Below are 22,598 nucleotides of genomic sequence, written 5' to 3' on the forward strand. Positions count from 1 at the left end.
TCTTGGAAGCAGAGTCTGCCTTCCATTCGCGTAGCCACATGGCCCTGCGAACTGCCACTGAATTGGCGGATGCTACCGCTGTACGGCCCGCAGAGTCCAGGACGGCGTTCATGGCGTAGGACGAAAAAGCCGACGCCTGAGAGGTTAAAGACACAACCTGCGGAGTAGAGGCACGTGTGACTGCATTAATCTCAGACAGACAAGCTGAGATAGCTTGGAGTGCCCATACGGCTGCGAATGCCGGAGCAAAAGACGCGCCTATAGCTTCATAGATGGATTTCATCAGGAGCTCTATTTGCCTGTCAGTGGCATCCTTGAGCGATGAACCATCTGCCACTGCTACTATGGATCTAGCCGCCAGTCTAGAGACTGGAGGATCCACCTTGGGACACTGAGCCCAACACTTAACTACGTCAGTGGGGAAGGGGTAACGTGTGTCATTAAGGCGCTTAGTAAAGCGCTTGTCCGGAAATGCTCGGTGTTTCTGGACAGCATCTCTGAAGTTGGAGTGATCGAAAAACGCACTCCGTGTACGTTTGGGAAACCTAAATTGGAATTTCTCCTGCTGAGAAGCTGACTCCTCAATCGGTGGAGCTGGAGGAGAAAGTTCTAGCACCTGGTTGATGGACGCTATAAGGTCATTTACTATGGCATCCCCTTCAGGTGTATCAAGATTGAGAGCAGCGTCAGGATCAGAGCCCTGATCTGCCACCTCCGCTTCATCCTCCAGAGTCCTCATGCTGAGACCCTGAGCAGTGTGATGAAGTCGAGGGAAGCTCCCAGCGAGCCCGCTTAGCCGGTCTGGGACTGCGGTCCGTGTCGGAGTCCTCACCGTGGGACCTAGGAGTCACCCCAGGAGCACTTTGCTGCGCCGCCCGAGGGGGGCCTGGGGGCAATGATTCAACAGTGCCCGGGGCCTGTGTTATCGGTCTGGACTGTAAGGCTTCTAGTATCTTAGCAGACCATCTATCCATAGACTGAGCCATGGATTGTGAAAGCGACTCAGAAAGTTTCTCAGCCAACACTGCAAACTCTGTCCCTGCCACCTGGACAGTGGTAGCCGGTGGTTCTACCTGGGCCGAGGGTCCCACCCGTGGCTGAGGTTCCGGCTGAGTGAGTGCCACAGGGGCCTAGCATTGTCACAATGAGGGTAGGTGGAACCTGCAGGTAACATAGCCGCACAAGAGGTACAGGTTGCAAAATAAGCCTGTGCCTTGGCACCCTTGCTTTTTGCGGACGACATGCTGTTGTCTCCTCTTAGAGCAATCAGTGAGGGTATATAGCCAAAAGCAAATAATGCGGCCGAACAGAGCAAATGTATACAGTATATGGATATATATATACTCTTCGGCACCCGGGGGGGCCAGCACCTGGAAACCGGTGCGGCTTACCGACCGCCCTCAGCGGTTGTGTGTCCACCAGATTCCCTGCCTGGGCCTCCCAGAGCTGTGGAGCTCGGTCTGAAGTTCTCCACCGGCAGAAGTGCTGATAACAATGGCTGCCAGCGTTCTCGGAGGAGGAGGGAGCCGTGGGCGTGCCTCAGAAAGTGCGGGAATCTGGTGCCCCACAGTGCTCAGTGAGGGGGGAGGAGGATACCTAGTATGCTCCAGCCCTCACCGCTGACGTCCAGTGCAGCGTCCCGCCCTTACCCCTGACTGGCAGGCCCGGGAGTATGCGGTACTAGGCCGCAGAAGCCGGGGACTAAAGTTAGTAACCCGGCCGGCAAACAGGCGCGGTCGGCGCGGTAGTTCCGGCGACACCAAACACACAGCAGCCGCTGCAGCGTCTGTTACACAGGCGCTCTATGCGCCGTCCCCAAGGGGACACAGAGTACCTCAGAGAAGCAGGGCCTGTCCCTGATGATACCCGATCTCCTGTCCGTCAGATTCCCCCAGGGGCTGCGGAGGGAGCCCGGTCCCAGTGCATGGATGACCGCTTAGGATCCCACTTCTCCCAGAGCCCCTAAGGGATGGGGAAGAATAACAGCATGTGGCTCCTGCCTATGTACCCGCAATGGGTACCTCAACCTTAACAGCACCGCCGACCAGAGTGGGGTGAGAAGGGAGCATGCCGGGGGCCCTGTGGGGGGCCCTCTTTTCTTCCATCCGATAAAGTCAGCAGCTGCTGCTGACTAAAATGTGGAGCTTGCGTGCATGTGTGCCCCCTTCAACACAAAGCCAAAAACTGATGGGCCCGTGATGCACGGGAGGGTGTATAGGCAGAGGGGAGGGGTTACACTTTTTAAAGTGTAATACTTTGTGTGGCCTCCGGAGGCAGAAGCTATACACCCAATTGTCTGGGTCTCCCAATGGAGCGACAAAGAAATCACTAATGTGCACAGTGACTGTACCAGCAGAATAGTGAGTGCAGCTCTGGAGTATAATACAGGATATAACTCAGGATCAGTACAGGATCAGTAATGTAATGTATTTACACAGTGATTGCACCAGCAGAATAGTGAGTGCAGCTCTGAAGTATATACAATATATAATTCTGGATCAGTACAGGATAAATGTATGCAGACAGTGATATCTATTTATGTAAATGTTGGAAGAGGGGGATAATGTCTGATCAGCACATATTGATACAAGTGATACCCTCCATACATACCGATGCCATTAGCAGCATACAGATTCTTGGAGTCATTTCTCAGCACCTGCTTGTAGATGGCCAGCGCACGATCCTGGTGACGCTTTTCCTATGGGAGATGGATTAATCATCTTTGCTAATAAGGACAATATACAGCTCTGTAGCGGGGTTTGAACTGGAAGGCAAGTGCCTGAAAACCTAGGAAGCTATTTGCTATAGGGGGTGTGCTATGGGGGCCAAATGATGGCCTCACCTTCTCTCGATCCCGGGTGGGTTGGTGCAGTGTCTGCAGCCACACGTTCCCCAGTGCCAACATAGAGTAGGTGTCATTCTGGGTGGACGGTTGCTTCAAAATCCTTTCAAACTTCTTTTGTCCGGGTCCCCACTCCTGCTTCGCCAAGTGAAGGTTTCCAATCAAGGACCAGGCATCGGGGTGATCCTGCGAGCAGCAATGAAGACCGGCTTACATCTAAGCCCGAGTCTTGACCAGTAAGACTGTGCAACTGGTCACCGGCCTCTACCTGGTTAATCTGGAGAGCTTCTTTAAACCAATCTGAGGCCTCGTAGAAGTTTCCTCTGTCTCTGGCCATGGCTCCCAGACGCAGGTAACCTGAGCAAAGCAAAAAAGAGGAAACCGGTGATGTGGAGGAACAGAGAAGAGCCCAGATGTTTAGCGTCTTGGTGCCACAACACTTGGTGGTACCTCCATAAGATGAGAGGACGGCAGCAGAGGTCACCTATATACAATGTCTCCACCACCATTAACGGCGGCAGCTATAGGCATAGAAGTGGTGTCTAGGTATAGTAAAGTAGTCTTGTGCTATGCAATGAAACCACCTATAGCGCCACCTGGTGGAAAACAACGGAATTAGCATTTTTATTTCGAAAGCAGAAAGACATAGAGAAAAAAAGTGAATTACAAAGTTGTCGGGCATCATCAATTCAATACGAATCGACACCTTGCATACAGAAATGCTATGACTCGAATGTGTAAAACTCACAAGGCTGCGGACGTGAAGTGATACCTCATGGAGACCTTCCTACAAGTCATTAGGTATGGTGGCTGCGTGGAGTGGCCTCCACGCTCACCTGACCTGACCCCATTGGACTTCTTTCTGTGAGGTCACATCAAACAGCAGGTGTATGCGACCCCTCCACCAACATTGCAGGACCTACGACGACGTATCACAGATGCTTGTGCAAACGTGTCACCTACCATATTGCACAACGTGCAGCAAGATACAGTATGCTGTGCAGAGTCCAGATGTGCATTGCAGCTGACGGGGGCTACTGAGCATCAAAGTTAAATGAGCGCCATATGCGTGACCAGCATTCAATGTTTTTGGGGGGGGGGGGGGAAATCATGGGTTTCATATCATAGCATTACTGTATGCAAGGTGTCGATTTATATTGAATTGATGATGCCCAACAATTTTGTAATTCACTTTTTTTTTCTCTATATCGTTCCATTTTCGAGAAAAAAAAATGCTAACTCCGTTGTTTTCCACCAGGTGGCGCTATTGGTGGTTTCATTGCATAGTGCATGGCTACTTTACTATACCTAGACACCACTTCTATGCCAATAGCTGCCGCCGTTCTCAAGTTAATGGCGGTGGACATACTGTAGATTCCAAGGGCTGAAACCAAAGAAACCACAGTCCAACCAACATCTAACCTGTCCTATGACATGATCGCAGGGTGTTGATGGGGTGCAATGGCTCCCTGTTAGGTTTCTACTACTATTAGTAAAAGGTAAGGCAATGGCGATCTGTAACTTACAGTCCACATAGTTGGGATGTTCCCTCAGGATGTTCTTGTACAGCTTCTCGGATTCGTGGAACTCGCACAGCGCCTCATACAATCGCGCCAGGTTGTAGTTGGTGGTGACAGAGATGGCGCTGTAGTAATGTTCATCGTGTTCGGCTTCTGCTTTAGCGCGATCCAGGGAAACCAAGAAGTATTTCTGTAAACCCAAAAACATAATATATGATCAAAAAAATAATCAAACCCTATATTTTGAAATTCCATTAATAGGCATCCAAACAGAGAAAAGCCCGAACAGTAAGAGACCTGAGAAATGATCACAGGACGTCAATAGTCCTGAAGATGCCGGACGATCACATCTATCCCAGGCAATTCATACAGAACCGGTTCTGCTCACACAGCTGAAGGTTTGGTACAATGTATCAATGTGGGCAATTCTATAAGAGCTAAATATAAATGACTTCTGTCTTGGACTGACACACTGTAGCAATCCCTCAGCTGTCAGGACGGATAAGCCATCAAAATATAAACATATCCACATACACTGACAGCGAAGAGAAGCTCAATGAGCAAAACTGGCCCTCTAAAGGGAACCTCACACTATTTATTTGCCCAATAACTGCGCCAACCACCACCGGGCTCTTATACACAACATTCTAGCATGCTGTATATAAGAGCCCAGGCCGTTGTGTAGAACATAAAAACACTTTATAATACTCACCTAGCAGGTCACTGCGGTGGATGTGGCTCAGATGGGCGTCTTCATCTTCCGGTGCCGCCTCTTTCGGCCATCTTTGTTGCCGCCTCGGTCGTCCTTCTGAAGCCGCGGTGCATGACGTGTCCGACGCGCCGGCATTGAGGTCCTGAGCAGGGCAGATCAAAGTATTGTAGTGCGCATGTGCGGGACCTGCGAGTGTGTATGATGTAGACGCGTCATGCACCCTGGCTTCAGAAGGCAGACGAAGATGGCCGAAAGAGGCGGCACCGGTGGACAAAGACTGCCATCTGAGCCACATCCACCGCAGGGACCGATTTGAGTATTATTACGTGTTTTTTATGTTCTACACAGCGATCTGGGCTCTTATATACAGAACTAGAAGGTGGCCCGATTCTACGCATCGGGTATTCTAGAATTTACGTATTGTGTAGTTCATGTATGATTTTTGTTATATATATATATATATATATATATATATATATATATATATATATATGAGATAGATGTTGTTGTGTGTAGTTACCAAGTGTTTGTGTAGGCGCTGTACATGTTCTGGGTGTTGTCTGGGTGTGATGGGCGGTGAGAGCAGTGTTGTTTGTGTGTTGCGTTGTTTGTGGAGCGCTGTGTGTGTAGCGTTGTGTGTGTGTGTTGCGCGGTTTGTGTGTGTGTGGTGTGTTTTGGGGGGAGGTATGTTTTGTGCAATGTGTGTGTTGTGCGGTATGTGCGTATATTTGTGTGTGCAGCGTTGTCTGTGTGTGGGTGTCTGTGTAGGGCAGTTGTTTGTGGTTCCCAGTGTGTGTGTGTGGTGTGTTGTGCAGTGCGCGTGTGTGTGTGTGTGTTGGGGGGAGGTGTGCACTTCCCATCGTGCTCCATCCCCCATGCAGCGCACTCCCCATCGTGCTCCATCCCCCATGCTGCGCACCCCCCATCGTGCTCCATCCCCCATCCTGCGCACCCCCCATCGTGCTCCATCTCCCATCCTGCGCACTCCCAAACGTGCTCCATCCGCCATGCTGCGCACTCCCAAACGTGCTCCATCCGCCATGCTGCGCACTCCCAAACGTGCTCCATCCGCCATGCTGCGCACTCCCAAACGTGCTCCATCCGCCATGCTGCGCACTCCCAAACGTGCTCCATCCGCCATGCTGCGCACTCCCAAACGTGCTCCATCCGCCATGCTGCGCACTCCCAAACGTGCTCCATCCGCCATGCTGCGCACTCCCAAACGTGCTCCATCCGCCATGCTGCGCCGGCATCAGCCTCTCTGTCCCCGGCATCAGCCTCTCTGTCCCCGGCATCAGCCTCTCTGTCCCCGGCATCAGCCTCTCTGTCCCCGGCATCAGCCTCTCTGTCCCCGGCATCAGCCTCTCTGTCCCCGGCATCAGCCTCTCTGTCCCCGGCATCAGCCTCTCTGTCCCCGGCATCAGCCTCTCTGTCCCCGGCATCAGCCTCTCTGTCCCCGGCATCAGCCTCTCTGTCCCGGGCATCAGCCTCTCTGTCCCCGGCATCAGCCTCTCTGTCCCCGGCATCAGCCTCTCTGTCCCCGGCATCAGCCTCTCTGTCCCCGGCATCAGCCTCTCTGTCCCCGGCATCAGCCTCTCTGTCCCCGGCATCAGCCTCTCTGTCCCCGGCATCAGCCTCTCTGTCCCCGGCATCAGCCTCTCTGTCCCCAGCATCAGCCTCTCTGTCCCCAGCATCAGCCTCTCTGTCCCCAGCATCAGCCTCTCTGTCCCCAGCATCAGCCTCTCTGTCCCCAGCATCAGCCTCTCTGTCCCCAGCATCAGCCTCTCTTCTCCCAGCATCAGCCTCTCTTCTCCCAGCATCAGCCTCTCTTCTCCCAGCATCAGCCTCTCTTCTCCCAGCATCAGCCTCTCTTCTCCCAGCATCAGCCTCTCTTCTCCCAGCATCAGCCTCTCTTCTCCCAGCATCAGCCTCTCTTCTCCCAGCATCAGCCTCTCTTCTCCCAGCATCAGCCTCTCTTCTCCCAGCATCAGCCTCTCTTCTCCCAGCATCAGCCTCTCTTCTCCCAGCATCAGCCTCTCTTCTCCCAGCATCAGCCTCTCTTCTCCCAGCATCAGCCTCTCTTCTCCCAGCATCAGCCTCTCTTCTCCCAGCATCAGCCTCTCTTCTCCCAGCATCAGCCTCTCTTCTCCCAGCATCAGCCTCTCTTCTCCCAGCATCAGCCTCTCTTCTCCCAGCATCAGCCTCTCTTCTCCCAGCATCAGCCTCTCTTCTCCCAGCATCAGCCTCTCTTCTCCCAGCATCAGCCTCTCTTCTCCCAGCATCAGCCTCTCTTCTCCCAGCATCAGCCTCTCTTCTCCCAGCATCAGCCTCTCTTCTCCCAGCATCAGCCTCTCTTCTCCCAGCATCAGCCTCTCTTCTCCCAGCATCAGCCTCTCTTCTCCCAGCATCAGCCTCTCTTCTCCCAGCATCAGCCTCTCTTCTCCCAGCATCAGCCTCTCTTCTCCCAGCATCAGCCTCTCTTCTCCCAGCATCAGCCTCTCTTCTCCCAGCATCAGCCTCTCTTCTCCCAGCATCAGCCTCTCTTCTCCCAGCATCAGCCTCTCTTCTCCCAGCATCAGCCTCTCTTCTCCCAGCATCAGCCTCTCTTCTCCCAGCATCAGCCTCTCTTCTCCCAGCATCAGCCTCTCTTCTCCCAGCATCAGCCTCTCTTCTCCCAGCATCAGCCTCTCTTCTCCCAGCATCAGCCTCTCTGTCCCCAGCATCAGCCTCTCTGTCCCCAGCATCGGCCTCTCTGTCCCCAGCATAGGCCTCTCTGTCCCCAGCATCAGCCTCTCTGTCCCCAGCATCAGCCTCTCTGTCCCCAGCATCAGCCTCTCTGTCCCCAGCATCAGCCTCTCTGTCCCCAGCATCAGCCTCTCCTCTCTGTCCCCAGCATCAGCCTCTCTCCTCCCAGCCTTCCCCAGCATCAGCCTCTCTCCTCCCAGCCTCCCCCAGCATCAGCCTCCCCCAGCATCAGCCTCTGTTCTTCCAGCCTCCCCCAGCATCAGCCTCCCCCAGCATCAGCCTCTGTTCTTCCAGCCTCCCCCAGCATCAGCCTCTCTCCTTCCAGCCTCCCCCAGCATCAGCCTCCCTCTCCCAGCCTTCCCCAGCATCAGCTTTCCCCTCCCAGCCTCCCTCAGCATCAGCCTTCCCCAGCATCAGCCTCTCTCCTCCCAGCCTCAGCCTCTCTCCTTCCAGCCTCCCCCAGCATCAGCCTCTCTCCTTCCAGCCTCCCTCAGCATCAGCCTCCCCTTCCCAGCCTTCCCCAGGATCAGCCTCTCTCCTCCCAGCATCATCCTTCCCCTCCCAGTCTCCCCCAGCATCAGCCTGCCCCTCCCAGCCTTCCCCAAGATCAGCCTCTCTGCTCCCAGCCTCCTCCAGCACGCCGTGCTCCTCTGCCGACACCCCCACACACGATCGCATACACTCACACACACCCGATCCCGACACTCACACACACCCGATCCCGACACTCACACACACCCGATCCCGACACTCACACACACCCGATCGCATACACTCACACACACAGACACTGACGATATCGCACATACGCGCTGATACTCCCAACATCCGGAGATACCACATGCTTCTGGCCATGTGATCCTCCGTCAGGTCCTGGAAGGTCACAACAGCACAGTATCGAGGCCGAGAAGCAAGCGATATCGCTGTCACAAACCACCGGGGGGGTCACTCAGAAATCCCCCGCGCTGGCTACCAGTACGTCACAATCGGGGGGTAACAAGTGGGGGTCACCCCTCCTTTATACCTCCCGACCGACAGAGCACGTGACGCGCTCTCTAGCGCCCCTCTTATAGTCAGGCCAATTATGGAATTGCCCGACAATAAGCAAGGAGGCCGCTATACTACTTATGCCGATTATTGAAGGGTCCCCAGTGAGAGTAGGGTATATATTCCCCCGACCTCCGCGGGCGGAATATATAAAATCTCCCCGAATCTCACTGGCCTCCCCACAATAATCCTTGGCACAATTCGCTGCCACCAACCGATTTACGGTAACTATTAGCCGAACACACAGACGTGGGATTCAAGATCGAGATAACAGAACAGCCCAAGATTAATTATATAATTTAATCAGCCTAAAGCACACTAGAAACTACAATATATACAATAGGGAATCTACAGAATATACATATGTCAGAGTACAGTTACAATCAAAGCATGGGTTACAAACAGGCATACACAGTTCCAGCGGTTACCTTGTTGCGTCTGGCCACAGGGGGGCGCTGTACCCAGGTTTCTAGGATCCTTCCCACAGATGTTTCCTACACGTGCCCCCAGCGAAAAGAACACTGGAAAATGGCCGAAGTAGGGTTATCAACCTGGGCAAATCCAGGTCCCCTCCTACCTTAGTGACCTCAGAGGGAGCACTGCTCCACCCCTGGCTTGAGTTATGGACAATCCACAACATGGAATATGGGCCATAACTTTGCCTGGGAGCGTCGTAGGCGGACGCCAATGCTCTCATTGTGACAGTTATGAATTTAGCTACAGAACGAGGGGACTCATGACCTGTCTGCCAGTTCCCCATTGGCTGATATCACGCCTGGGGCATTTCCCAATGTCCTGCTCCCATAAAAAGGGTGTGCCGGCATCGTCCGCATGCGGAGACACCATTTTTATGGTTGCCATATTTATCGGAAATATGGCTTGCGAGATATGAACCATTTTTTACTGGAGTCGTTCTGTCTGGCTATTTCCATAGCCTTGCTAACTAGCTAGCAGCCCCCAATACAGGGTCACGGCAGGGAGTCATCCTGTGTCCATTGTCCCCAAGCCACCTAATTTCCATATCACAGGACATGGCCATGGAGGTGTAAGTGGAACACTGAGAACAAGAAGGGAGGGGGCACTGCCAGGGAGTGATGAGGGATTATGACTGGAGTCATAATTCATCTTCATATCCCGGGATTTGCCTCACACCTCCCCCCTTTTGAGGGCGCTAGGGGGCAGCACACTCCGGTGTTCCCCCGTGCGCCCGTCCGCGACCTCTCCTTGTCGGGACAGCCCGTCTGCGTTACCGTGGTCACGGCCCCTTTTGTGGCGAATGGTGAAGTTGTATTGCTGGAGCGCAAGGCTCCATCGCAACAATCGCCCATTCGTCCCAGAGACGGTGTGCAACCAGCTGAGGGGATTGTGGTCCGTCTCCACGATGAAGTGGCGCCCGTATAGATAGGGTTGCAGACGCTGCAGGGCCCACACTATGGCCAGGCACTCCTTCTCCATCGTGGAATAGGCAACTTCCCTTGGTAACAGCTTCCTGCTCAGGTACAAGACTGGGTGCTCTTGGCTCGCAGAGTCCACCTGGCTGAGCACCGCACCGAGGCCGAAGTCACTGGCGTCGGTCTGTACTACAAACGGCCGCGTGAAGTCAGCTGCCTGTAGCACGGGCGGGCTGGACAGGGCGTCCTTTAGGGCCCGGAAGGCTGTCTCGCAGTCCATTGTCCAATCGACTGCAGAGGGCAGCTTCTTCTTGGTGAGGTCCGTCAAGGGCTTTGCCAGGCTACTATAGCATGGAACAAACCTCCTATAGTACCCAGCGGTCCCCAAGAAGGACATCACCTGCTTCTTGGTCCTGGGGGTGGGCCAGGATGCGATGGCTTCCACTTTCTCAGGCTCGGGCTTCAGTGTTCTCCCACCTACCCGGTGACCGAGGTACTGGACCTCGCTCATGGCCAGCTGACACTTTCCCGGCTTGATGGTCAAACCTGCCCGGTGGATCCGCCTGAGCACCTGTGCTAGATGCTCTAGGTGGTCCTCCCAGGTGGGACTGAAGACGGCAATGTCATCCAGGTACGCGGCCGCGTACCCTTCAAGTCCCTTGAGCAGGGTGTTGACCATCCGCTGGAAAGTGGCAGGGGCATTCCTCATCCCGAATGGCATCACCGGGGACTCGTACAGTCCAAATGGGGTAATAAAGGCAGAGCGTTCCCTGGCCTTGCGAGTCAGGGGGATCTGCCAATATCCCCGGCTCAGATCCATGATGGTCAGGTACTGAGCCCCGGCCAACTGATCGAGCAGGTCATCGATGCGTGGCATTGGGTACGCATCGGCGACCGTGACCGCATTGAGCCCCCTGTAGTCCACGCAGAACCGAGTGGTTCGGTCCTTCTTAGGGACGAGGACTACAGGCGAGGCCCAAGCGCTGTTGGATGCCTGGATCACCCCCAGCTTCAGCATCTCGTCAATCTCCTGGCGCATGTGTTGCTGCACCTCCAGGGAGACCCGATATGCTGAACGCCGGATCGGGGGATGATCCCCAGTGTCCACGTGATGGACAGCCAAGTCAGTCCTTCCGGGCTGGTTGGTAAACAACCCCCGGAAGGGGAGGAGGGTGGCCCACAGCTGGGACCGTTGGTCTTCCAAGAGCTGGTGGCCAACCTCCACATCCTCAATGGATCCGCCTGCCCTAACCTGGGCTAGCATATCCAAGAGGGTTTCCGCTTCTCCCTCCTCGGGCAGGTTGCACACGGGGAGCGCACACGCCTCCCGCTCATGATGTGCCTTCATCATGTTCACATGGAAGGGCTTCCGCCTTCCACGGGCAGGGTCCAGGGTGACCAGGTACGTTACCGGGTTGAGCTGCTGGTACACGAGGTATGGGCCTTCCCAGGCTGCCTGAAGCTTGTCCTGTGGTACGGGGACCAGTACCCACACCTTTTGACCCACTTGGTAGGTCCTCTCACAAGCGTTCTGGTCGTACCAACGCTTCTGATCGGCCTGGGCTTGAGCCATATTGTCGTGTACCAGTTGCGTCAAGGCCTGCATTTTGTCCCGGAAGCGCATGACATACTCGATAACCGACACTCCAGGGGTGGCCAAATCCCCTTCCCAAGCCTCTTTCACCAGAGCCAGGGGGCCCCGCACACGTCGCCCGTACAGGAGCTCAAACGGTGAGAATCCTGTTGAGGCCTGTGGAACCTCCCGGTAAGCAAATAACAGGTGTGGGAGATACCGCTCCCAGTCACGCCCATGGGAGTCGACCAACATCTTAAGCATCTGCTTTAAGGTGCCATTGAACCGCTCGCACAGGCCATTAGTCTGTGGATGGTACGGGCTGGCCACCAGATGTCGCACCTGGACCTGCTTACAGAGGGCCTCCATCAGCTGGGACATGAATTGGGTCCCCCGGTCAGTGAGCATTTCCTGGGGAAAACCCACTCGGGAGAAAATCTCCAGCAATGCGGTGGCCACCTTGTCAGCCCGAATGGACGACAAGGCCACTGCTTCTGGGTACCGGGTGGCATAGTCCACTACCGTCAGTAGGAAGCGTTTCCCGGAGCTGCTGGGGATGGCCAGCGGGCCGACCAGATCCACAGCCACCCTCCTGAAAGGCTCATCGATGATTGGCAGAGATACTAGTGGGGCTTTGGGGCGTGGCCCCGCCTTCCCCACTCTCTGACAGGTTTCACACGAACGGCAGTAGGCAGCCACATCGGCCCCCATTTTGGGCCAGTAGAAATGCTGGTTTAACCTGGCCTTGGTCTTAGCGATCCCTAGGTGTCCGGCCATCGGAATCTCATGTGCGATCCGCAACAACTCCGTCCGGAACGGATAGGGTACCACCAACTGTCGGTCCCTGGGCCACGCCTCCGGTGAACCCTGCTGGACCGTGGCCCGGTACAGCCGTCCTTGGTCCCAGACCACTCGCTCCGGGTCCGAGTCCGAGGGAGGCTGTGCCGCCTGCTCCTTAAGAGCTTTCAGGCTGTCGTCAGCTTCTAACGCTGCCTGAAACCCCTGACTAGATGTGGCCAGAATCGACGAGACTGTCACATCTTCAGTCAGTACCCCGGGACCTGTGTCCTGGCCTCCACCTGACTCGGCTGCCACTTGGTCAGAAGGGGAAGAGCTATCGGACCTCCGGGAGGCCCCTTGGCTTCCAGCACTCCCACTGCGGGTGACAGCGGCCACAGCCGCTGCGACCGTGGGTCGTGCCTGCTCCTCCTCCGTTCCTGACCAAGTCGCCGGTTCAGGCAGACCTACCTGGCTTCCTGACACCCCGGTTGTGGGGGAACCATGCACCGAGATCTTACCTGGGAGCACTTCCGCTCCTGGACCGGCCCCAATCTCACCTGCCTGTTCCCCCCCTGCAGCAACAGAACCCCGCTGTGAAATCTCTGGGGACCCCACATTTGCTGTGGTAGCCCCCACCCCACACACTGGTCCTCCCCCTGCAGCACCCTGCTCTCTGCTTATCCCTGCAGAGGGCAACAGATCCCAGCTCACAGGCTGATTACTTGTAGAGGCATTGTCACACCTTTCTCTGACCCCCTCCCCTGTCACAGCTGCAGCGGTGTGTGTGTCTATGGTGTCTATGCAAGCAGAAATATCAGAGTTCACTCCCTCCTCCCTTACATCATTCATAGATAACACATTAACATTGTCCGGAGGCATGTCAGTACTGGCTGAAGGTTCAGCCCTTGGTTGGGGCCCAAACTGGGAGGTTATCTGCCCCAAATCTGTCCCAAGTAGCACGTTTGCGGGGATCCGATCAGTTACCCCCACCTCCCTCACCCCCCGCCCTGCGCCCCAGTCCACATAAATGTCAGCAACAGGCAGCGCCGGGTCAGTGCCTCCAATCCCGGAGACAGCGAGGGTTTTTCCAGGGATCAGGTCTTGGGGGGACACCATCTCAGGCCGCACCAGAGTCACCTCCGAGGCGCTGTCTCGCAGTCCTATGGTCACAGACCGGCCGACGGTGACAGGTTGGAAGCTGTCCAGGGACCTACCACCACCCCCACCCACACAATACACCTTGGGCGGCCCTTGGGACGGGGACGGAGCCGGGGCCTTGGGACGCTGAGGGCACATGGCCTTGAAGTGTCCAGGTAGGTTGCACTGGTGGCACCGTCTTGGTTCTGCCACGGGCCTGGAGAGGGGAGTTGAGGGGGACACCCCCTGCAGTCTAGGGGCAGGTGGGGCAGTCGCAGAGTTCATCTTACCCCCTCTCCAGGTGCTGCTGGTGGCTGCTCTCCTGGCCTCAGGGGCCCGATTGTTGGTGTAGTCATCGGCCAGGGCAGCTGTAGCCGTGGACCCCTTTGGCTTCTGGTCTCGGATGAACTGGCGGAGATCCTCAGGGCAGTTCCACAAGAGTTGCTCCGTGATGAACAAGTCCAGGATCTCCGGTCCGGTGGAAAGCTGCAGGCCTTGGGTCCAGTGGTCGGCAGCTCGGGCAAGTGCCCGCCTGTGGTCAGCCCAGGAGTCCTTTGGTCCCTTCTGTAGGCTCCGGAACTTCTTGCGGTAGGACTCCGGGGTGAGGTTGTACTGTTGGATCAGGGCCCGCTTGATGGTGTCGTAGCCCTGATCTGCCTCAGCAGGCAAGTCCCCAAGGATATCCAGGGCCTTACCCCTTAAACGGGGGGTCAGGTATTTGGCCCACTGGTCCTTGTTCAGATGGTGCTGCAAGCAAGTCCGTTCAAAAGCAGTCAAGAAAGAGTCCAAGTCTCCATCCTTCTCCAGCACTGGGAAGTCCTCAACACGGACCTTTGGAAGTTTGGTGTCTTGAAGGTCACGTGTGGCTGATGAGGGCCGGAGCTGAGCTAGCTGCAGCTGATAGTCACGCTCTGCCTGGCGCTCTTCACGCGCTGCCTGCCGCTCCGCAGCCTCAGCCTCACGCGCTGCTTGCCGCTCTGCCCTGCGCTCTGCCAGGAGTCCCTTGTAGCCCTCCTGGTCTCCAGCCTGGAGAAGGGCCATAGCCATTTGAAGAAGGCTATCCGAGCCTCCCAGGCTCGGTGGAATGGCACGTGGTGATCTGCGGCCCGCTGCGGAGCCTGGTGATTCACTGTCCCTTGCAGAGCGGAGGGCTGGCATCTGGCTCGTTGAGGACCCTTGGGTGAGCTGCTCCTCATCTTGTCCATAATTGCCAGCTTGTGCGCTGTCCTCTGCAGAACGGTTTTCTGGCGTCGAGCTCCTGGAGGACTCGTGGGCAACCTCCTCATTACTGCCCACAGCACCGTCCTCCCTCTCTTCGGCTCCTGCTTTAGCATTGGCCAGTTGCATAGCTCTGCTCCTGGTGCCATCAGCCATTCTTGCAGACTTTTGGTCACTGACACAGAACTGACACCTGATGCCTCCACACACCTTACAGTATCTGCACTCTGACACTCTAGTGTTGAGCTAGTCTGAAGACCCCAGCAGCCACAGCTGCTGCAGGCAGTCTTTAGTGTCTGGGAGTATGGGTCTCACACACTATTATCTCGATCCCACCGCTTGCCACCAATATGTCACAAACCACCGGGGGGGTCACTCAGAAATCCCCCGCGCTGGCTACCAGTACGTCACAATCGGGGGGTAACAAGTGGGGGTCACCCCTCCTTTATACCTCCCGACCGACAGAGCACGTGACGCGCTCTCTAGCGCCCCTCTTATAGTCAGGCCAATTATGGAATTGCCCGACAATAAGCAAGGAGGCCGCTATACTACTTATGCCGATTATTGAAGGGTCCCCAGTGAGAGTAGGGTATATATTCCCCCGACCTCCGCGGGCGGAATATATAAAATCTCCCCGAATCTCACTGGCCTCCCCACAATAATCCTTGGCACAATTCGCTGCCACCAACCGATTTACGGTAACTATTAGCCGAACACACAGACGTGGGATTCAAGATCGAGATAACAGAACAGCCCAAGATTAATTATATAATTTAATCAGCCTAAAGCACACTAGAAACTACAATATATACAATAGGGAATCTACAGAATATACATATGTCAGAGTACAGTTACAATCAAAGCATGGGTTACAAACAGGCATACACAGTTCCAGCGGTTACCTTGTTGCGTCTGGCCACAGGGGGGCGCTGTACCCAGGTTTCTAGGATCCTTCCCACAGATGTTTCCTACACGTGCCCCCAGCGAAAAGAACACTGGAAAATGGCCGAAGTAGGGTTATCAACCTGGGCAAATCCAGGTCCCCTCCTACCTTAGTGACCTCAGAGGGAGCACTGCTCCACCCCTGGCTTGAGTTATGGACAATCCACAACATGGAATATGGGCCATAACTTTGCCTGGGAGCGTCGTAGGCGGACGCCAATGCTCTCATTGTGACAGTTATGAATTTAGCTACAGAACGAGGGGACTCATGACCTGTCTGCCAGTTCCCCATTGGCTGATATCACGCCTGGGGCATTTCCCAATGTCCTGCTCCCATAAAAAGGGTGTGCCGGCATCGTCCGCATGCGGAGACACCATTTTTATGGTTGCCATATTTATCGGAAATATGGCTTGCGAGATATGAACCATTTTTTACTGGAGTCGTTCTGTCTGGCTATTTCCATAGCCTTGCTAACTAGCTAGCAGCCCCCACTACAGGGTCACGGCAGGGAGTCATCCTGTGTCCATTGTCCCCAAGCCACCTAATTTCCATATCACAGGACATGGCCATGGAGGTGTAAGTGGAACACTGAGAACAAGAAGGGAGGGGGCACTGCCAGGGAGTGATGAGGGATTATGACTGGAGTCATAATTCATCTTCATATCCCGGGATTTGCCTCACAATCGCCGGATGCTGTGAGTGTGTGGATGCGATGTGATGTGTGTGTGATGTGTGTGTGAGGTGTGTGTGTGAGAGTGAGTGTGATCTGATGTGTGTGTATGTGTGTGCTGTTATGTGTGTGCGTGTGGATCTTCCGCCGCTGCAGGACCTTGATGCGCTTGTAACCATGTCAACGTATCCCGTCCCCCGCTCGCACGGGAGCCCACACCACTCCCGTGCGAGCGGGGGGGGGGGATGGGAGTACAGTACTCACCTCCGTGACAGCCGTGTCAGTTCGGGGAATGCGCGGGGGGAGGTGGAAGGGGCCAGAGCTAGCGTGCGTTGCGTGAGGGGGGGCGTGGCGTGGCCGAATTGCCAATGCCTGCAGGGTGCCGGGGCGAGAGGCCAATCTGCGGGGGGGGCGGAGCCTGGGCGAGCGACTGGCCAATCCGTGTGGGGGCGCAGCCTGGGCGAGCGGCCAATCGGTGTGGGGGGGCGGGGCCATGGCGAGCCCAGCGGCCAATCAGCTTTGTGTCACCGTAAGGACACAATGTCACCGGAAGGACACAATTTTGAAGACAGACAGACAGACAGACAGACAGACAGAATAAGGCAATTATATATATAGATGTTAGAATGCAGTATATAAGAGCCCACTGGTGGTGGCCGCAGCTTACAGGGCAAAAAACTAGTGACAGGTTCCCTTTAAATGAAGGCAAAAAAACCCCCAAACCTTCCGATGACTATTGGGCTCCTGGCATTTTAACCTAAGGAAGCAGCGCCCCCCTGAGACATCAGATACCTTTGCTTCTCCAAGGTTGCCCAGGCGGTAGTGAAGAGCTCCCACGTTATTCAGGATCTCCGGAGGAACATCCGCCTGCACCTTCTCCTGTAGGATCCGTGTTGCTGTGCCGTAGGCGGAGAGGGCATTCTGAGGAGGACAGAAGACTGTTAAAGACAGGCAGACGCACAAAATACGCACCTCTCCCCCTTCCTATACGGGTAATAAATCTTACCAGGATGTCTGTCTGCTCCAAAATCTGAGCGAGCTCGATCCAGGCCTCCACATCATCCGGGTACTGCTCAGTGACTTTCTTTAGGTGACTCTATAGGGAGAAGCAGCGACTGAAGAACTAAACATCATATAGGTTCATTACGAGAGGATCTGGATGTTATAGACGGGGTCCTGGACTCCCCCTTTAGAGGGTTACACTGTACATACATTTTAGATCTCACCCAACTTCCCCCTAAAACTGAAGCGCTCGCTCACGTTTTATCCACGAGAACCGCGGTCAGATTCCACCGGCAGATACTAATCTATGAGAGCCAGAAGGATCAGACACGCCGGACCCTCATCTCCCTCAACAATCATCTGTCAGAGACCCCCATAAATGGTAATCTGCTGCTGAATCCATCGGTATCGGCCTATTTTAGTCTGATGTGGGGGGGGGGGGGGCCTTAACCTGCACCGGTCTGGGACGCGCCGTCTCCTCACCTTTGCAATGTCCCTCTTCTCCTGGTCCTCGGAGGCAGCGTACAGTGACCCCAGGATCTTCATGGTCTCGTAGTTGTTGGGATAGGCCTTGAGAACTTTTTCGAAACACTGGGCTGCGTTCTCCTTATCACCGCGGTATATATACATCTGTCCCAATCCGAAAAACGGAAGCACAAACGAGGCGGCGGCAAACTGTGTGGCCTGGTAGTAGTACTGGAACGCCTGATCGTAATCCTCCTGAGGTAAGAGAATGCGAAACCCTGAGTGAGGGACGAGACAACCCTCATGAATCCCCCCACCTCATCCGGGACAACTGCCCCCCCATACCTGCACATGGAAGGAGCGGGCGAGCTGGTAGCAGCTCTCTGCCTGCATGGCCTCCACTTCAGTGTTGTGAAATGCGTGGAGAGCCAGATGCTGAACTTTGCTGTAATCCTGGAGGAGAATAAACCAAAACCCTTGAAATTACACATATAATGACCAGAAGATTTACAGTATAGGAGCGTTATAATTGGATTTTTCCTTAAACACTACAAATCATTCTCACCTTCTTGAAGAAAAAGTGATTGGCCAAATGATTGAGCACCATAGGGTTGCTGGGGTCAATGGTGTACGCTTTCGACAACAGCTGGACGCCATTTTTTATGGAATCGGCCTGTGGAAAAAAAAAACCCAACATGGTCAGAAACAGGATTTCTCCAAAACACGTAACCACATATAGGACACACTGGTTGTGATCAAACCCTGAAGTGCAGGGACGGCAGATGCCGGGTGTATGTTCTGGGCTCAGCCGTGTTATACATTGAGCACCTGCCTCTCATAGTAGTGATCAGACCTTGCTCCTATCACTGCTGTTCAACCGTATAAAAGCTGCTGTCAACCGCTGACATCAGCATTTAAGGGGTTGGACCTTTAGCTATCAGGAAGGAATCCCCTATAAAAAGGATCGGGGATAACTATTGCTTTGTAGGAAGGCAGTGGTGGGGGTCTTCAGTAGGACAAATTCAGTATGACACGGAAAGGATGGGTACCTTCCCATGGCATGCTGATTTTGTCCTACTGAAGGCCCCCACCACTGCCTTCTTTGTACTGCTATAAAGCAATAGTTATCCCCCATCAATAGGATGGGGGATAATTTACTGGTCAGTGGGGGTCCAATTGCCATGTTCCCCAGCGATTCCAAGCATAGAACTGCTCTCTGCCATCTCCAGCACTCCAAAGAATGACTAAGAGAGCAGAAGTGTCCACGGGAACACTGGGGGTCTCAGGGGTCAAACACGCACTAATGAATAAGTTATGGGTTGGGATACCTTGCTACAAAGCCCTGTTTGATCAGCGTCGGCGCATCACACAAAAAGGACAAGCCTCGTTAGTTCCTTCGACTAAAAAATAATAAAATGATGAGTCTGAGAAGACGATGGAACAAACCAAAATGAATTTACCGCAAAAACAGAACTAATACATTGCAGCGCTATTTATAAGGGGAAAGAATAGGGGTAAATTGTGGTTTCATATATCAATTTGTAAAGAACAAAAATCCTCTAGTAAAGTAATTTTACGTCTTTATTCCTGGGTGCTGATTACCATCAGACGCACCAAAACTAGGAGCGCAGACGGCAGCGAGCAAACATTGGGTTATTATTTGCTTTTGAATCCCTGGTGCTGTACGTGTGGGGGATTTAGACAGAAAACACAAATATACTGTATTTTTCGGATTATAAGACGCACTTTTCCTCTCAAATTTTTGGGAGGAAATGAGGGGTGCAGCTTAAAATTCGAATACAGCTTATCGGGGGGGGCTGTCTGTGCGGCAACCGGGTGCGTGCGGGCAGCCAGGTGCCTGTGTGCGGGCAGCCGGGTGCCAGCTGCCTCTCTGTCCTGGATGCTGGCTGCCTCTCTGTGCAGGTGGCCTGCTGGCTGCCACTCTATGCGTGCGGGCGGTTGTGCGGCTGGTTTCCCAGTGTGTTCGCGGTCCCAGTTTCAAATGATGGTGCCGGGAGTCAGCATGTGCGCAGATGGAGCTCTTGGATGAGAGCTCCATCTGCGTATGCACCGCTCCAGGCGCCATCAATTGAACCAGGACCGCAGACAGACTGGGACATTCACCGCACCGACCTGCTCCACCACTCACCTGACGCCTCTGATGCTGTCGCCACTGACCTACCGCTGCCGCCGCCACTGACCCGCCGCAGCTGCTAGCACAATCTCTGCCTCCTGTGACCCCCGCTTCACCACCACTGCCGCCCCCCTCCGGTAAGACAACACAGGAGTATAAGACGGACCCCATTTTTATTTTTTCTCTCTAAATTTAGGGTGCATCTTATAATCCAGTGCGTCTTATAAAACGAAAAATACAGTACATGACAAGACACTTTGGGTCGCTTACCTCCTTGTTGTTCAGTTCCAGAACTGCCAGGCCCACCAGGGCACCGACACATTTGGGGTTCAGGTCCAGAGCACGTCCAAAGGCCAAGCGAGCCTTATCCAGCTTGTTGAGCTTCACAAAACAGTGTCCCATTCCTAACCTCACGCCGGCTGCGGAAACAGAACATTTAGATGGTGGACTGGCCCCTTTAACAGCAAACAAAGACCCCCTTATTGCTCTCAATGCTCCTCTAACATTGTACACTTTAGGACGTTACAAGGCCACACCGCAAGAACAAGGTTACACCCTGAAGACAGAATCCATTAAAAGACACGTCTCTCGTCAGTGGCCTTACCAGGGCAGCCGGGGTTGGTACGCAGAGCCTTCTTATAATAGGCCAGGGCTCCTCTGTAGTCCTTCTTGTTAAAGGAGATGCAAGCCTTTCCTGCAAAATTCATAAAGAAAAGTGTAATAAACAAAACTCATGAGTAAATCCAACATGGACGTCATTCCGCAACTTACCGAGCAAAGCGGGAATGTTATTCGGTGACTGGTTGAGAACGAAGTGAAATTGGGCGTCCGCCTGGTCCATCTTGTCTCCCTCCAGCAGACAGAAGCAGGCTCTGCCCAGCAAGTGGTTCTGGAAAACACATATAATGAAGGCTCCTCGGCCATACGACACCAGCCCCTGGCTCTGACCTCAGTCGAATCCCACAAATTAATTATGGCAGACGGTTTCTTGTAACCTACAAATCCCAGCATGCCCTGAAAGCGATAGGACTGTTTCACTGGAGCATCACAGGTTCTGTACACACTGCGCTCACCTGGTCGTACATGATGATCTTGTCGGCCATTGTGTACAGCAGGGTGGCCTGAGTGATCAGCTCCTTCTTGCTGTCTTTATTCTTCTCTTTCCGCGCCTGCTGGACATAGTAAGCGGCCAGTGTATCCAGACAGGTCATCTGATCCTTCTCATGGTCCCGGTAATCTAGATTGCCGTCTATCCGTGCCGCCTCCAGAAGCTTCACGAAGTCTTCTGTCTTCCCCTGCTTGTAATACTCCAGCTATAGACAGAATGATGGCACATGAGTGAGGAGCAAACACATCTTATTGCAAGAGACGGCCGAAGGAGGAGTCTATCTCTGGACGGGACTAATACAGCACAACCAAAACCTCTTCACACACAGTGCCTACAAGTAGTATTCAACCCCCTGCAGATTTAGCAGGTTTGATAAGATGCAAATAAGTTAGAGCCTGCAAACTTCAAACAAGAGCAGGATTTATTAACAGATGCATAAATCTTACAAACCAACAAGTTATGTTGCTCAGTTAAATTTTAATACATTTTCAACATAAAAGTGTGGGTCAATTATTATTCAACCCCTAGGTTTAATATTTTGTGGAATAACCCTTGTTGGCAATTACAGCTAATAATCGTCTTTTATAAGACCTGATCAGGCCGGCACAGGTCTCTGGAGTTATCTTGGCCCACTCCTCCATGCAGATCTTCTCCAAGTTATCTAGGTTCTTTGGGTGTCTCATGTGGACTTTAATCTTGAGCTCCTTCCACAAGTTTTCAATTGGGTTAAGGTCAGGAGACTGACTAGGCCACTGCAACACCTTGATTTTTTCCCTCTTGAACCAGGCCTTGGTTTAATTGGCTGTATGCTTTGGGTCGTTGTCTTGTTGGAAGATGATTCTTGGCCAAAATCTCCAGGTAGGCCGTGCTATCCATCTTCCCATGGATGCGGACCAGATGGCCAGGCCCCTTGGCTGAGAAATAGCCCCACAGCATGATGCTGCCACCACCATACTTGACTGTACGGATGGTATTCTTGGGGTCGTATGCAGTGCCATCCAGTCTCCAAACGTCACGTGTGTGGTTGGCACCAAAGATCTCGATCTTGGTCTCATCAGACCAGAGAACCTTGAACCAGTCTGTCTCAGAGTCCTCCAAGTGATCATGAGCAAACTGTAGACGAGCCTTGACATGACGCTTTGAAAGTAAAGGTACCTTACGGGCTCGTCTGGAATGGAGACCATTGCGGTGGAGTACGTTACTTATGGTACTGACTGAAACCAATGTCCCCACTGCCATGAGATCTTCCTGGAGCTCCTTCCTTGTTGTCCTTGGGTTAGCCTTGACTCTTCGGACAAGCCTGGCCTCGAC

The 22,598-nt window shown here is 53.9% G+C and overlaps 1 protein-coding gene across 1 annotated transcript in view; it reads right to left on the reverse strand.

Moving 5' to 3' along the window:
* The window catches only part of CTR9 (CTR9 component of Paf1/RNA polymerase II complex), a 34,372-nt gene that overhangs the window by 9,075 nt on the left and 2,699 nt on the right, over positions 1-22,598 (reverse strand). The window contains exons 3-15 of the mRNA XM_075325790.1: positions 21,253-21,492; positions 20,951-21,068; positions 20,784-20,873; positions 20,450-20,598; positions 18,611-18,718; positions 18,391-18,498; positions 18,064-18,300; positions 17,585-17,674; positions 17,371-17,499; positions 4,369-4,552; positions 3,111-3,199; positions 2,843-3,028; positions 2,611-2,698 (exon numbers count right to left, since the gene is read on the reverse strand). Coding sequence (XP_075181905.1) covers positions 2,611-2,698; positions 2,843-3,028; positions 3,111-3,199; positions 4,369-4,552; positions 17,371-17,499; positions 17,585-17,674; positions 18,064-18,300; positions 18,391-18,498; positions 18,611-18,718; positions 20,450-20,598; positions 20,784-20,873; positions 20,951-21,068; positions 21,253-21,492 — 1,816 coding nt within the window. The remainder of the gene's footprint in view (positions 1-2,610; positions 2,699-2,842; positions 3,029-3,110; positions 3,200-4,368; positions 4,553-17,370; positions 17,500-17,584; positions 17,675-18,063; positions 18,301-18,390; positions 18,499-18,610; positions 18,719-20,449; positions 20,599-20,783; positions 20,874-20,950; positions 21,069-21,252; positions 21,493-22,598) is intronic.

This window comes from Anomaloglossus baeobatrachus, chromosome 10 (assembly GCF_048569485.1).
Source record: "Anomaloglossus baeobatrachus isolate aAnoBae1 chromosome 10, aAnoBae1.hap1, whole genome shotgun sequence".
Lineage (NCBI taxonomy): Eukaryota > Metazoa > Chordata > Amphibia > Anura > Aromobatidae > Anomaloglossus > Anomaloglossus baeobatrachus.